The sequence below is a fragment of the Rhinatrema bivittatum genome, chromosome 2, assembly GCF_901001135.1.
Source record: "Rhinatrema bivittatum chromosome 2, aRhiBiv1.1, whole genome shotgun sequence".
NCBI lineage: Eukaryota > Metazoa > Chordata > Amphibia > Gymnophiona > Rhinatrematidae > Rhinatrema > Rhinatrema bivittatum.
Genome location: NC_042616.1, coordinates 474,545,204 through 474,558,796, shown reverse-complemented (window position 1 = coordinate 474,558,796; position 13,593 = coordinate 474,545,204). Strand labels below are relative to the sequence as shown.

At 43.3% G+C, this 13,593-nt stretch overlaps 1 protein-coding gene across 1 annotated transcript in view; it reads right to left on the bottom strand.

The window, feature by feature from the left end:
- The window catches only part of LOC115084998 (cadherin-9-like), a 542,803-nt gene that overhangs the window by 66,060 nt on the left and 463,150 nt on the right, over positions 1-13,593 (bottom strand). Inside the window, exon 8 of the mRNA XM_029590504.1 lies at positions 3,039-3,175. Coding sequence (XP_029446364.1) covers positions 3,039-3,175 — 137 coding nt within the window. The remainder of the gene's footprint in view (positions 1-3,038; positions 3,176-13,593) is intronic.

Genomic DNA, 13,593 nt, shown 5'->3' with positions numbered 1-13,593 from the left:
GCAAAAAATGATCAGAGATTTTGTCTGGCAGGGGAAGAGGGCGCGGGTGCCATTGTCTTGGCTCACCTTGAGATGGGGAGCGGGGGGTATGGGTGTCCCTAATTTTAGTGAGTATTGTGTAGCGGCTAATCTACATATTATTTGGGACTGGCTGGCAGACACTTCCTTTTATATTAACCTGTTGGCGGAACGTACACTGGTGGCTCCCTTGGAGCTAAACTATGTTTTAATGGGGCCTAGTAAAGAGCTGCTACCTGCAATTTCTCATAATCCATTAATAGCCCCGATTTGAAAGGCCTGGAAATACCTTACTGGGCGGCTAGATCTACTTCAGTGCTGTCCATACCTTCTCCCCATACAGGGAAATCCAGAATTTCTTCCGGGTTCCCAAGAGATAAGTCTAAAGGGATGGGCACAGAAAGGAATTACCCACATGGGACATGTGATAGATACAGATGGGGTGATGATGCCATTTCCCTTGGTACAGCGCACTTATGGGGTGTCGGTTGCTCAGTTCTTTGGCTATATCCAGCTCCGACATTATATCCTGACGTTAAAGCTGGATCCCAGGAGTTTATCTCAATTTCTGGTGCTAAAATCATTCTTTCACTTGGAACAACAGGGATCTATATCCCTATCCATATATTATAGGAGACTCCAGAGGAATTTGTCACAAAGCACATATGTCACCTCTGTAGAATGTTGGGGGAAAGATGGGGATTTTAAGATATTGATTGAAACATTTTCTGCATGTATGGGGAATTTAAACAAGGTCACTGATAATATGTATTACCGGGAAATGCAATATAAATTCCTGCGGAGAGCCTTTGTCTCTCCACAGATTGCTTGGAGAGCACAATTGGTACCCGAATCTACGTGCCCTAGATGTCACCTGGCAATAGGCACTTTATCACATGCCTTCTGGGCATGTCCTCTCATACAATTGTTTTGGAGTAAAGTTGTAAATTATTTACAGTGTCTATTGAAGGTACACTTCACAATTACCCCGCAGCTGATTTTATTTGATTGCATTCCCCAATCTGTTGTAAAAAAGAAGGGTTGGCGAACATTGGTTAAAAAGGCTTGGTTGGTGGGTAAGAAAGTAATTTTGCTTAATTGGGTGGAACAATCCGTGCCTTCCTATTGGACTTGGCGAAACCATTTTCACCGGATGATGCAAATGGACAATCTCACCTCTAAACTAACCCCAATGCGACGAAGTGTTTTTATGGACATTTGGGAGGTCTACCTGCACACTCTGCCGCATCATGCTAGGAGCTGGATACTAAATGCCTGAGCACTGAATGAAAACCTTACTTTTGGAAGTGCAATGGACTCCCACTCTTACGAATCGGTGTGGTTTCTCAATCCCATTGCTTTATATGTTGATGTTCTCTTTGCCTAGACCTGGGGAAATAGGGAGGGGGGGAAGGGGTGAGGGTAGGGGTGGGTGTGAAGGGGGGAAGACTGTAGAAGAGTGGAGGCCTTGTGTACACACATTTTTGAAATTTAGGGTATGCTCGCTACGGCGGCTCACTTCATTGATGAGAGGGATGTATCATAGTTCAGCATCCCCAACGCTACCTGACCGGATCATTATAGCGGGCTTCCCTGGTGGTTTATGAATGTGGATGGGGGGCACAAGGAAACCAATATTAGAGTGGTTCTGTTATACCCTTTGACGATGGTTGTTTGTATTTGTACTTTGCTGCACGTATTTCGAGTCTGCATGATAATGTTATTTCTATGTGTTATCCACTCAATGAAAATTTTTATTAAAAAAAAAACAAACATGTTTACCCATATATACATGTATATGAGTGCATGTAAATTTACTACTGCATTTTATAACCTGCACATAAATGCACACATACATGTTCATGTATGTAAAAACTGTGATCTGTGCAAGTTTGGACTTTTTTGGAAAAAGCTGCACTTTTCATGATACATTCCAATTCATGTAGCTAATCAGCACTTAGCTGGATAAGTCTGAAAAACACTATTTATTGTCTAAGTAGCACTTTTAGGACTTCCAGATGAGTCTAAAAACAGTGTGATTTATCTGGATAAATTCAAAATTTCCCCATCTAAATAGCAGCAAAGGAGCTAATAAACTGGACTAGTGGGAATGTAGGCCTAGATTCATCATTTTGCTATAATATTTGCTTGAATAGTGCCCGTGTTAAAAAAGGGGAGTGGATCTGAGAGAATGAGAAAGAGAGAGAGAGTAAGACCACACCTCTTTATGGAGCTCTCATATAAGTCAACTATTTATACCACTGTAGGAGGAACAACAAGTAACTCAAGGTGAGCTTTTGGTGGTGGTCTAGGTTTTGGTGGTAGTCTAGGGTGTTGGGGCCGGTGGTGGTCTAGGGTGTTGGGGCCGGTTTTACATTCACAGTGAGACATACGAAAGGTACAGTACACATCAGTAAACATTTAATGAGATTTCTACAATGTACTCTCACCTAGCTTGATGAACTCTACCTGGCGCTATCATTCTAGGGCGAGAGTACTAGGGCTAGCCAGATTTCAAAAGGAAAATCCCCATAGTTTTTCTCTGAAAATCCCCAGCAGCTGATATCATGGGGAAACCACATATTGTGCAGATGGGGGGAGGGCTATTTTCAAAGGGAAATTTTCTGTGGGTAAACATTTACTTGCAGAAATACCTTTGGAAATTGCCCCATATGGTTTTATGAGCCGAAAACAAGATCATGTGTGTTACCCAAATATGTCCACTATACACTAAAATTAATTATCCACCAAGAAGATCAGCTTGTGTTCTTAAAATAATAACTGCAAAAGGAGATATGCACAGAAATACTTTCTTTAATGTGTAATGAGGATTGGCATGGCAAGTCTGAAATATTTTTAATAACTTTAATGATTTATAGGGGGATATAATAATCAGTTCTAAAATACTGTGAAATAAAATCCCAAAGGAAACCTGGTTGTAAACATTGTAGAGAAATATACCATGCAATGCAAGGAAGATACAAATAGCATCAGACATGGGAATTTCCATGCAAACTTACTAATTTCAGTTGCTATAACTGTGAGATTGTGCCATGGTGAAGCTTCCCGGTCAAGAGGTTTTGACATGAAAATAGATCCATTCCCTGAGTGGATATTGAAAATTCTGTCCATGTCAGTGTTACGATCCACAGAATATCTGTTAAAATATGATAATTTGCCACAGATTGAACATTATTTTTTTAAGGAAAAATATATTGTTGGCTATAATAGTATAATTGCATACTGTAAAAAGTATTAATCCATCAGTTCTGATTTGATCACCATATTTAGATTGGAAATATATTGTATGCTTTTCAAAATATAGAATAAATGCAATCTGCTTTGAAGTGCTGAAAAGCGGATTATAAAAATCATATAAATTAAATAAATGTTGGATATTATGTAAAATGCATCTTTGTTTTCTGTCTTTCTGTCTTTAGGCACCATAACTCTTCAGATAAGGATGTCATGTCATCAAATTTAGGGAAAAATGGAAATATCTTGGAGAAGTTTGAAAACTAGAAACATTTGTTTGGTATTTTCAGAAAACAGCCATCAAATAATCCTCATTGTTTTCCATGGGAAACAGAGACTGCAGAATGTTGATAAGTGTTTTATTTCAAAATTTCCCTGCCCCTATCCTTCATGCAATTTAGCCTCGAATAACATAGGCAGATATTGATAGGGAAATAATCGATCTTGAGCATCGGTATATTAAAAGAATTTAAATAAATAAATAAATAAATAAATAAGAAACTCTTCTCATACTTCCCAAGTTAAACCTCTTTATATTCACTCACACACACACACAGCTACTCCTCATACACAATCTACCCCCTCCCCTTGAATACCCACAAATACCTATCCTCACCACATCAAGACAAACCCACACATTGCTCACAATCCCACACCCCTACAACATCCCACAATCATACACACCCATAACTTCCAAAAACATTCCCTCACTTATACACACACACCCCTAACCACACATATACATACACAAATTGGAATGACCTGAAAATATCAGGAAAAACAATTATATTATATTTGGAGTATACAGAAATAGGCCTTTTCATTTAAACGCCATTGTATTAAAAACAAAAGCACATCCCTATCACACACCTCCACCCCCCACCTAAATACACTTCACAAATGTAGGCACACAAAATCCCCCATCCATCTCCATTACACACCCATACTCCCACACACCCTATACAAAACCCTACTCGTAAGCTCTCCTACCCTCTACATCCTCCACACAACTTACATACATCCCATACCCAACCTATACACAAGCCATCAAAACACATGAAACTATACCCCCAAATACATCACAACCCTCAAACTCTAGCCACATACCTCCAGTCCAATACCCCATACCCACATCCCTCATCCCATATATATGCACCCAATCCCATCCCCCTGCCACCATCCCCGATACACACATTCTACACCCCCACAAACACAAACACCACTAATTCCTATTCACTATCCCATATATATATATATACACACACACACACACACTCCACACACAAATAGGGATGTGCATTCGTTTGCAATGAAATAGGAAAAAAAAGATGATATTTCCTATTTCGTTGCATTTCGGGAGGCTGACAAAATGAAAGGAAAACCCATGAAATTTCATGTGGTCTTACTATCGTTTTTTTGGGAGGAGGGGAGAAAGGTTACATTCAAAAACAATAAAAAACCCAAACCCACCCCAACCCTTCAAATTTAATTAATTACAAACTCCCACTGTCCCGATCCCCCAAGACTTGCCCAACCCTCCACAAGACTTGCTGAAAGTCCCTGGTAGTTCAGCGGGGGTCCCGGGAGTGATCTCCCCCTATCGGGCCATCGGCTGCCAGAAATCAAAATGGTGCCAGTGGCCCTTTGCCCTTACCATGTGACAGGGGCTACCGGTGCCATTGGTTAGCCCCTGTCACATGGTAGGAGCAATGGATGGTAGGGATGTGCAGTGGAACACCATACGTTGCATTCATGATTCGGATTCGTCGGGGAGCAGATACGTTGCATTTGACCGTATGGCGCCCTGATGTGTTAATACGGCGATTTCTATTCATGTCCCAGCTAAAATTAAAATTAACTACAACCCCCCACCCCCAAGACTTACCAAAACTGCCTGGTGGTCCAGCGGGGAGTCCGGAAGCCATCCCCTGCACTCTCACACCCTCGGTACCGGTTTCATCATGGCGCCAATGGCCTTTGTCACAGGGGCTACCGGTGCCATTGGTCAGCCCATGTCACATGGTCATCGGCGCCATCTTGTGCTCCTACCATGTGACAGGGGCTGACCAATGGCACCGGTAGCCCCTGTGACATAGTATGGGCAAAGGCTATCGGCGCCATTTTGAGTACTGGCATCGGACAGCCGGAGTGCAGGAGGTCACTCCAGGACCCCCGTTGGACCCCCAGGGGCTTTTGGGCAGCTTGGGGGGGCCTCCTGACCCCCACAAGACTTGCCAAAAGTCCAACGGGGGTCCGGGAGTGACCTCAAAATGGCGCCGATAGCCTTTGCCCATACTATGTCACAGGGGCTACCGGTGCCATTGGTCAGCCCCTGTCACATGGTAGGAGCACAAGATGGTGCCCATGGCCATGTGACAGGGGCTGACCAATGGCACCGGTAGCCCCTGTGACAAAGGCTTTCGGCGCCATGATGAAACCGGCACTGAAGATGTGAGTGCAGGAGATGGTTTCTGGACCCCCCGCTGGACCACCAGGGAGTTTTGGTAAGTCTTGGGGGGATTCAGGAGGGTGGGGGGTTTATTTAAATTTTTATTTAGGTGGCCGTATAATTCGGGGAAGATTTGTGTATTCGTGGGGAATCACAATATGTTTCGCTTCCCCAGAAATACTATGAATAGTGCAATATACGTTGCGGATTGCCAATACGGCGAAATCGAATGCACACCCCTAATGGATGGCCCATGCCATTCTAAAAAATGGACAACCAATGGCACCGGTAGCTCCTGTCACATGGTAAGGGCAAAGGGCCACCGGCTCCATTATGATTACTGGCAGTCGATGGCCTGAGAGGGGGAGATCACTCCCAGGAACCCTGCTGGACCACCATGGACTTTCAGTAAGTCTTGAGGGCTCGGGAGGGTGGGGGTATTATAGTTAAATAATTTGAAGGGTTGGGGTAGTTTTTTTTTCTTTTTTGGGGTTTTTCCTGAAATAGAAATGAAAAACGTTTTTGTGTTTGGGGAGTGGACTGAAATGGCCCACCCTAGATCTGAAAATGAAACAATGAAAAAAAAAAGTGTGCACATCCCTACAAATGACACCCCCGCTCACAACAACACACACCCTGCCATGCGTGATTTTTTTTTTCAAAATGGTAGATATGAAATCCAAATAAAAACATTTAGTAAATGCCCCTCCTACACATTAACTATTCTTACATCTCCCCACAGGCCCTCATATAAATCCCCACTCACACAGTCCAATGTTGTAGACATTATTTTCACATTGCCAAAATTGTATTTGTTTAAAATTTAGAGGCATGTATCTACTGCAGAGGCATTAATAATAATAATAATAATAATAATAATAATAAACAGTTAGCCATAGAAATTACATCCTAATTGATATATAATAAGTTCTGCAAGAAAAAGAGAGGAATTGTTGGATTATCCACTTCCTATACTGAGCAGCTGCTGGGGTTAAGGAACCTAGAGGAAGTTTTACATTTCCTTCTTCCTTCGGTTCTCCTGTCCCATGTTAGGACAGGCTGGGAGATATTGGGGAGGGGGGGGGGGGGATTACTCTGGAATGGATTAGTCCCCAACATTCCAAGAGCACATCCTTCAACAAATCTATATTGAAAACCATTCCCAAAGCGATGCTTCTATGTACTTTCCCTGTTTCTTTTTTTTTTTTTTCCTTCATTTCTGCAGAATGTGCACAGTGCTGTTAAACCATTCACTGGATTGCTAAGCAGAGAAAGCTTTTGGACAATTAGAATGTCAGAATCAATGGAACCTGAACTTTCTTTAAACCTAAAAAAATATATAACTAACTTGTGCAGAAGGAATTAGTATTTGGAAATTTGGGAATATAAGCATGACACAAAGAAACATATAATTTGCATATTAGTGAATCATTGATCCCAATTTTTAATGTAATTATACAGACATTAATTTTAGTAATGCTACGTAAAACGTATACCACTGAATTCCCTATATATGCAGGCTTAATGATGTTCAGCTCATGTATTCAGTTTACTATTCAAAATTCCAATTTTTGCATACTTAAAGCTTGTATAGAGGGAAAAGAATATGCATTTTGAAATATATTTTTCTATAATCAATATTCTGAAACAATAGGATAAAAATTTCTTGCAGCTTTAGTCAATTCAACTTATCTATTACTCAGTTTATCCCACCTTTAACCACCTACTTTAAATCTCAGCTTTAAGCGTGAATTTTCAAACTGCTATGATGATAACTTTCAAGCCAGTGTGTGGGCACACTATGGCACATGTATGCCGGCGAGCACACAGATACTCGGCCATTTTATAACTTGCGCGTGCATATGCGCCCACGTAATAAAATAGACTAGCCATGTGCATGTGTGCTGTCTGAACCAGGTCATCATAGCAGTCTCTGACCGCATTAATCACTACATAGCATTTCCTTGGGACAGGCAGGACTTGATGGACTTGAAGAGAGGCTTTTATGCCTTTGCAAACTTTCCGAATGTTCTGGGAGCTATCGACTGCACTCACATGGCCATCATTCCACCCCATGACAGGAAAGAGATATATCGCAACAGAAAGCTATTCCACTCTATCAATGTGCAAGTTGTCTGAGACGCTCTAATGCACATCCTTGATGTGGTGGCCAGGTACCCAGGAGTCACACATGATTCCTTTATATTTAGGAAATCGGGACTGTGTGAAAATTTTGAAGATGGCCTCTATGGTGACTGTTGGCTCATAGGTAATAGAGACGCTTCTTTCTCTATTCCATCTCGGGCTATGTGTTTGTGGCAAATGGCATGGACATGGGGGGGGGGGGGGGGGGGGGGGGGGGAGAGAGATAACATCATTGCAGCCATGACAAGTGGCTTGCATACTCACATTTGCAAACCATTGCCCTAGGGCTTGCCTTTTTCTCCCCATGCTGCAGAGGCCTGCTAATCTTGTGAGGGCAAACAATGCACTTGCCATAAAACAAGCACTTTACACTTTCTATATGTTTACTTTCAAAATTGGCCTGTTCCTATCCTCCCATTTGGAGCAGTTGAAATCTCACTGGTTAATCACAAGCTTCAAGTATCCCCACTTCTAGTACTGCCAGATCATGTATGGTCTGTTAGAGATGCGTCAGAAAATATGTCAGGCACAGTTTGTCTTGGTTATCACACAGCTAAACCAGAAGCAGTGGCCTGTGCATTTTGGGGTCCAGGTATATTCTGTGTCAGGGCTCACAAACTGGTATCTCTGGAGGACATACTGCACAGCAGACAGGGACTTGCCCAATCAGACCATGAGGTAGCCATTTTTCTGCTAGGACAGGTATGGCAGCTCTAATGTATAACTTCAAAGTTGGCTAACTACTACAAACGAGAAGCCTTAGTTTGTTTGTGAATGCCTGGCATGCATTTGTTGGACTCCCCAGATACAGTTTAATAGGTTGGAAGACTTGAGCTAGATTCAGCTACTGCTATCTGGACATATATTGTCCCAGAACAATGTGGCATACATGTAGGGTAGGGAAATAGCCTGTAGCTTAGCCTGGGTCTTAAAAGTCTATCTTCTACTGTCTTATAGAATGCTGTGGTTTGCCAGTCAGATCTGCAAGTGACTGTGCTATAACTGATTACCTAAATCTGTCTTTGCTGCAGGAGATTCTGGGTATGGTTGTAGGACCTGGATTTTTACCCCCATTGCTATTCCCAACATGCTGGCAGAGACAAGGTACAATTAGGCTTATATTCTACCTGCTGTGTCATTGAACGCACCTTCAGAGTTCTCAAAAGAAGATTTTGCTGTTTGGACAAAACGGGTGGAGATTTAATGTATGCCCCACCCAAAGTAGGAGATACAGTGCTGCTCTGCTCTATCTTCCATTATCGTATTCTTCACCATGGACTATTAATGAAGATAGCTCATCCCTGGATCCCCCATGTGTACCTGCACAAGCCGAGAACACCATGCTGAGTGGCAGACAGCTTCAGCAAAACCTTATACAATGCTACTTTGCCTGTTAGGCCTCACCTACCCCATTTCCTTCCAGGGAAGGGAGGCCAGTGGAGTGGGCCTAATAGTTCAGTTAATGGGGGTGTGCAGGGTTCCCAGAGCTTTAGCTACCAGAGAGGCTTTCCTGTTTTGGGAGGGGGGTTGTGGATGTTAAGAAGCCAAACAGTACCCCCCTCTTAAGCCCCATCCTCAAAGTCCTGAACTTTGGCTTGTAGGGAAAATGATGGTGGAATTACTTTACAAACCAAGGTGCATAGAGATTGGCTACTGACTCCCAGGAATTATTTTTTGGTCCATAATCTTTCTAGGCAATGAGATATTCAAGCTTATTGAGTCATCTGTGAGAGTCTAGGATTTCCTGTACTTCATAGTGAGAATCTTCTTCTGAAGATATCTCTGCATGTTTGGGAGGCTGACAAGTGAGCTAGGAAAGGATGAGTGGTTTCAACAAGGAAATGTGGAAGACATTATGTGTACTTAACATGACTGGAAATTTGAGTTGATACATCACAGGCCCTATTTTCACAAGACTGGAAAAGGGCCTATACATCCCAGTGACAGATGAAGAGAAGGGACTCAGCGGTGCAGATTCTGAATGCTTAACCACATCAAGTCTCTCATCTGGAAATGTGGAGCTAGTCTGTGCCTTTCAAGAGCTCCAGGATTTTTGGCCAATCTCTATGTACCTTGGTTTGCTGTGTGAAAACTCAGCCCAGGTAAGGGAATGGATCAATCATCTTGCCTCTCATTGACAGACAGGTGAAGGACAGTCTTGAGGACCTGATTAATTCTCTCTGGTTGGCATCCTATTAAGATGGTAGGCAATGGTAAGATCCTAGGTAATACCAAATTGTTTACAAATAATCCTCCAATACCTGGCTGTGAACTGAATGCCTCTGTCAGAGAGGATGTGAGAGGAAGAGGCAAGCTAGTTCGAGAGCAGAAGGCAAGCCTGGGAGAGAAATGAAGTGTACCATCTTGGAGAATCTATCTACCATGACCCATATCGTGGTGTAGACATGTGAGAGAGGTAGGTCATCATAAAATCAATTAACAGGTGTGTCCAAGGTTCCTTGGGGTCTGGAATGGCAGTAAAAGCCCCCAAGGTCAGGTACAAGCAGGTTTATGCTACACACAGGCAGGGCAGGATTCCATATAGTTCTTCACATCCTTCTTTACTTTCAGCCACTGGTAGAGGTGCCAAAGGAGCTCAAGGTTACAGCCTATCCCAGGATGCCCTGCCAGCCGGAGTCATGAGCCCTTTTAACACTCTTTTGCAGAGATGTTTGGGTACTACTGTCTTCCTAGGAGGTACTTTAGTAGCAGCAGGACATGATCATTGCAGGGTCGAGGATGTATTGGGAAGTCTCTGTTAGACCCTCCATTTGAAAAGAGCTCTCTGATTTTTGTCTGCTGGGTGGTAGTGGAGCTTAAAATCAAACTGATTGAAGAACAGGGACCACTGAGCCTGTCTAGGATTCAGCTTTTGCAGATAACGTCAGGTTCCTGAGGTCAGTGTAGATGGTAGTCCAGTGTTTGGCCTTCTGAAGGACATGCTGCCATTCTTCCAGTGCCAATTTCACCATCAAAGAGTTTGTAGTCCCAAATCGTGTGATTGCTCTCTGCTGGAGTACTTTCTGGAGATAAAGGAACAGGGCAGGAGGCTCACTTGATTACTGTGTAGTCTGAGGACAGCCCCTGTACCAAAGGGTAGAGACATCTACTTCCAGGACAATGGGATGAATAAGATCTGGATGCCATAGGCAAGGTCCTTGAAAGAAGTCTTGCTTGAGAGCCTGGAAGGCATCAATGGCTTATGGACCAATAGTGGGTATCCATTGCCCTTTCTGGTCAAGGTTGCCAGAGGTTTTACAATGGTTAAATATCTAGGAATAAACTGGCAGTAATAGTTAGTCTAGGAAACACTGTAGCGCCCAATGGCTGACCAGCTGGGGCCAGTCCAGGATGTCTTTTTGCTTTCCATGATTCATAAGGAAGCCAGTTCGAGAAATGATGTATACCATGAAAGGAAGCTGCTCTTGTTCAAAGAGATATTTCTCACATTTTGTATACAGTTGATGGTCTTGAAGTTGCTGTAGCACTGGCTCCTGAATTCAGAGATTGCAAGTAGATGAGTATGTTATCTAGGTACACTACTACACAGGAGTATAGAAAATCTCAGAAAATTTCAATTAACATGTTTTGAAATACTACTGGGGCATTGCAGAGTCTGAAGGGCATGACTAAGTATTCATAATGTCTGTCTTGCTTACTGAATGTGATTTTCCACTTGTTTCCTTCTGGATAAAAATGAGATTGTAAGCTCCCCGTAGATCTAATTTAGTAAAAATCTTGGTACCTCACAGGTGATCAGAGATGAGTGGTAGGGGGTACCTGTTCTTTTTCGTGATGGCATTGAGGCCCCTGTAATCAATAAGGGGCCTGAGGGTGCCGCCCTTCTTTCCCAAGAAGAAGAAACCCACTCAAGTGGGGCAGGAGGATGGCCAAATAAAGCCCCTTGCCAAGTTCTCCTTGATATGGCTTTGCTTCCCCATGGTGGTATTTTATCTGGGAGGAGATCTATGCCATAGTCATAGGAGAAATGTTGGAGCATAGTTTCTGCCAGTTGTTTAGAGAACACATGGTTGAAGTCAGTATACTGTGGTGGTAACCCAGTTATAGTAGTAGCTAGTGTCAGGTGAGGCAGTGAAGGAACAGAGATAAGCAGTGAAACAGGTCGGACCCCACTCATCCAATCTCAAAGAGTTCCTGGTGCTGTTGAAACCACGACAAACCCAGAATAATCAGATTCATGGTTCAAAGGATTATGTGAAAAGAGATGGTTTCCTTGTGGAGAAGACTGGTATAAAGAAAAAGTGGTACTGTTTCCTCAGGGAGCTGGCCTGGAACATGGTTCCCCTAGACAGAGGAAATGGTTACTGAATGTTAGAGGATGATAGTGGGGATTGGATGCTGATGGACCAGGGATTGATCAATGCAGTTTCCACCTGCTCCTGATTCTAAGAACACCTCTATCTCAAAATGGCCATGTTTGATGGAGATAGAGATGGAAGCTAGCAGTTGGGGGAAGGAGCATAACTGGCATAAGATTGCTTCCCCGGCCAACCCTAGGCATGAGAGTTTCCTGATTTCTCTGGGCACTGGGACGCCATATGCCCATGACCTGCACAGTATAAACATAGAACAAACTGCCTTCTTCGAAGCTTCTCGTCTGTAGAAAGCTTTACTTGGCCAAGCTGCATATGTTATTCCAGAGTCTTGTGTTCTGGGGAAGAAGACTTGACAAGATGGTACTGAAAATAGGGAGCCAAAGTTACCAGATGCCTAGTGACTTTATTCTCCAGAGCCCTTTCTTGGAAATAAGATCAATGTGACTAGCCAACAAAATCAAGGCATCCAATAAGGTGTGAACATTCCAGCCAGTCAACTCATCTTTTATTCTGCCTGAAAGGCCTTGCCAAAATATGGCAGTGAGACAGTCCTCTCTCCAGTGCTGTTCAGATACAATGGTACAAAAGTAGATGGAATGTTCTCCGAGAGTTTGGGTACCCTGCCGAATTTGAAGCAGATTGTCTGCCAAAGAGAATGTCTGACCTGGTTCCTCAAAAATGAGCCAGAACTGATGAAGAAAATCTGGAAGACTCTGGAGTAGAGGATCATCATGCTCCCATAAGGGAGATGCCCAGGTCAAAGCAGTGCCACCCAGCAGTGACAAGATGTAGATCATCTTGGAATGATCAGTGAGGAAAAGAGTGGACTGCAGCTCAAAATCCATGTGACATTAGTTGATGAAGCTGCAGCATTCTTTGGGATCCCCGTGATAATGTGGAGGTGCTGGAAGCTGTAGAACTAGCTTGTGAGGAGAAGCAGGGCTAGAAGAAGAAGGAGCCACTGGAGGCAGAGCCAGTGCAGGTATCAGGGTGTCCATGTGGAGAAAGAGTCTTTCAAGTAGAACAGTCATCTGGTTAAGAACTCCTTGCCAGTCTTGAACACTTTGGGCTAGGTCTAGTATAGCCTGAAATGAGGTCAGGTCTGCTGAGTCTATGGCCTCAGCAATCTGTAAGATCTGTGGATTCTTGTTGCTGTGGTAAATTTGGCTCAGCCTACAGGGTCAGCTTCATAGTCCCTCACAGACTGCTGGTGGAGCTATGCTGGTGAGAGACTGAATAGGAGCTTCACTTATACAAACCCCTTTCACTTTATGTTAAGCTCATGGGTTACGGGGGCCGGCAGGTCTTATGCAAGAGTCTTTGTGGCAATGGCATAGGCACGCACCCAGGGCCAGGCTAGGTTCAGTTCAGGCAGCATACAAGAATAAT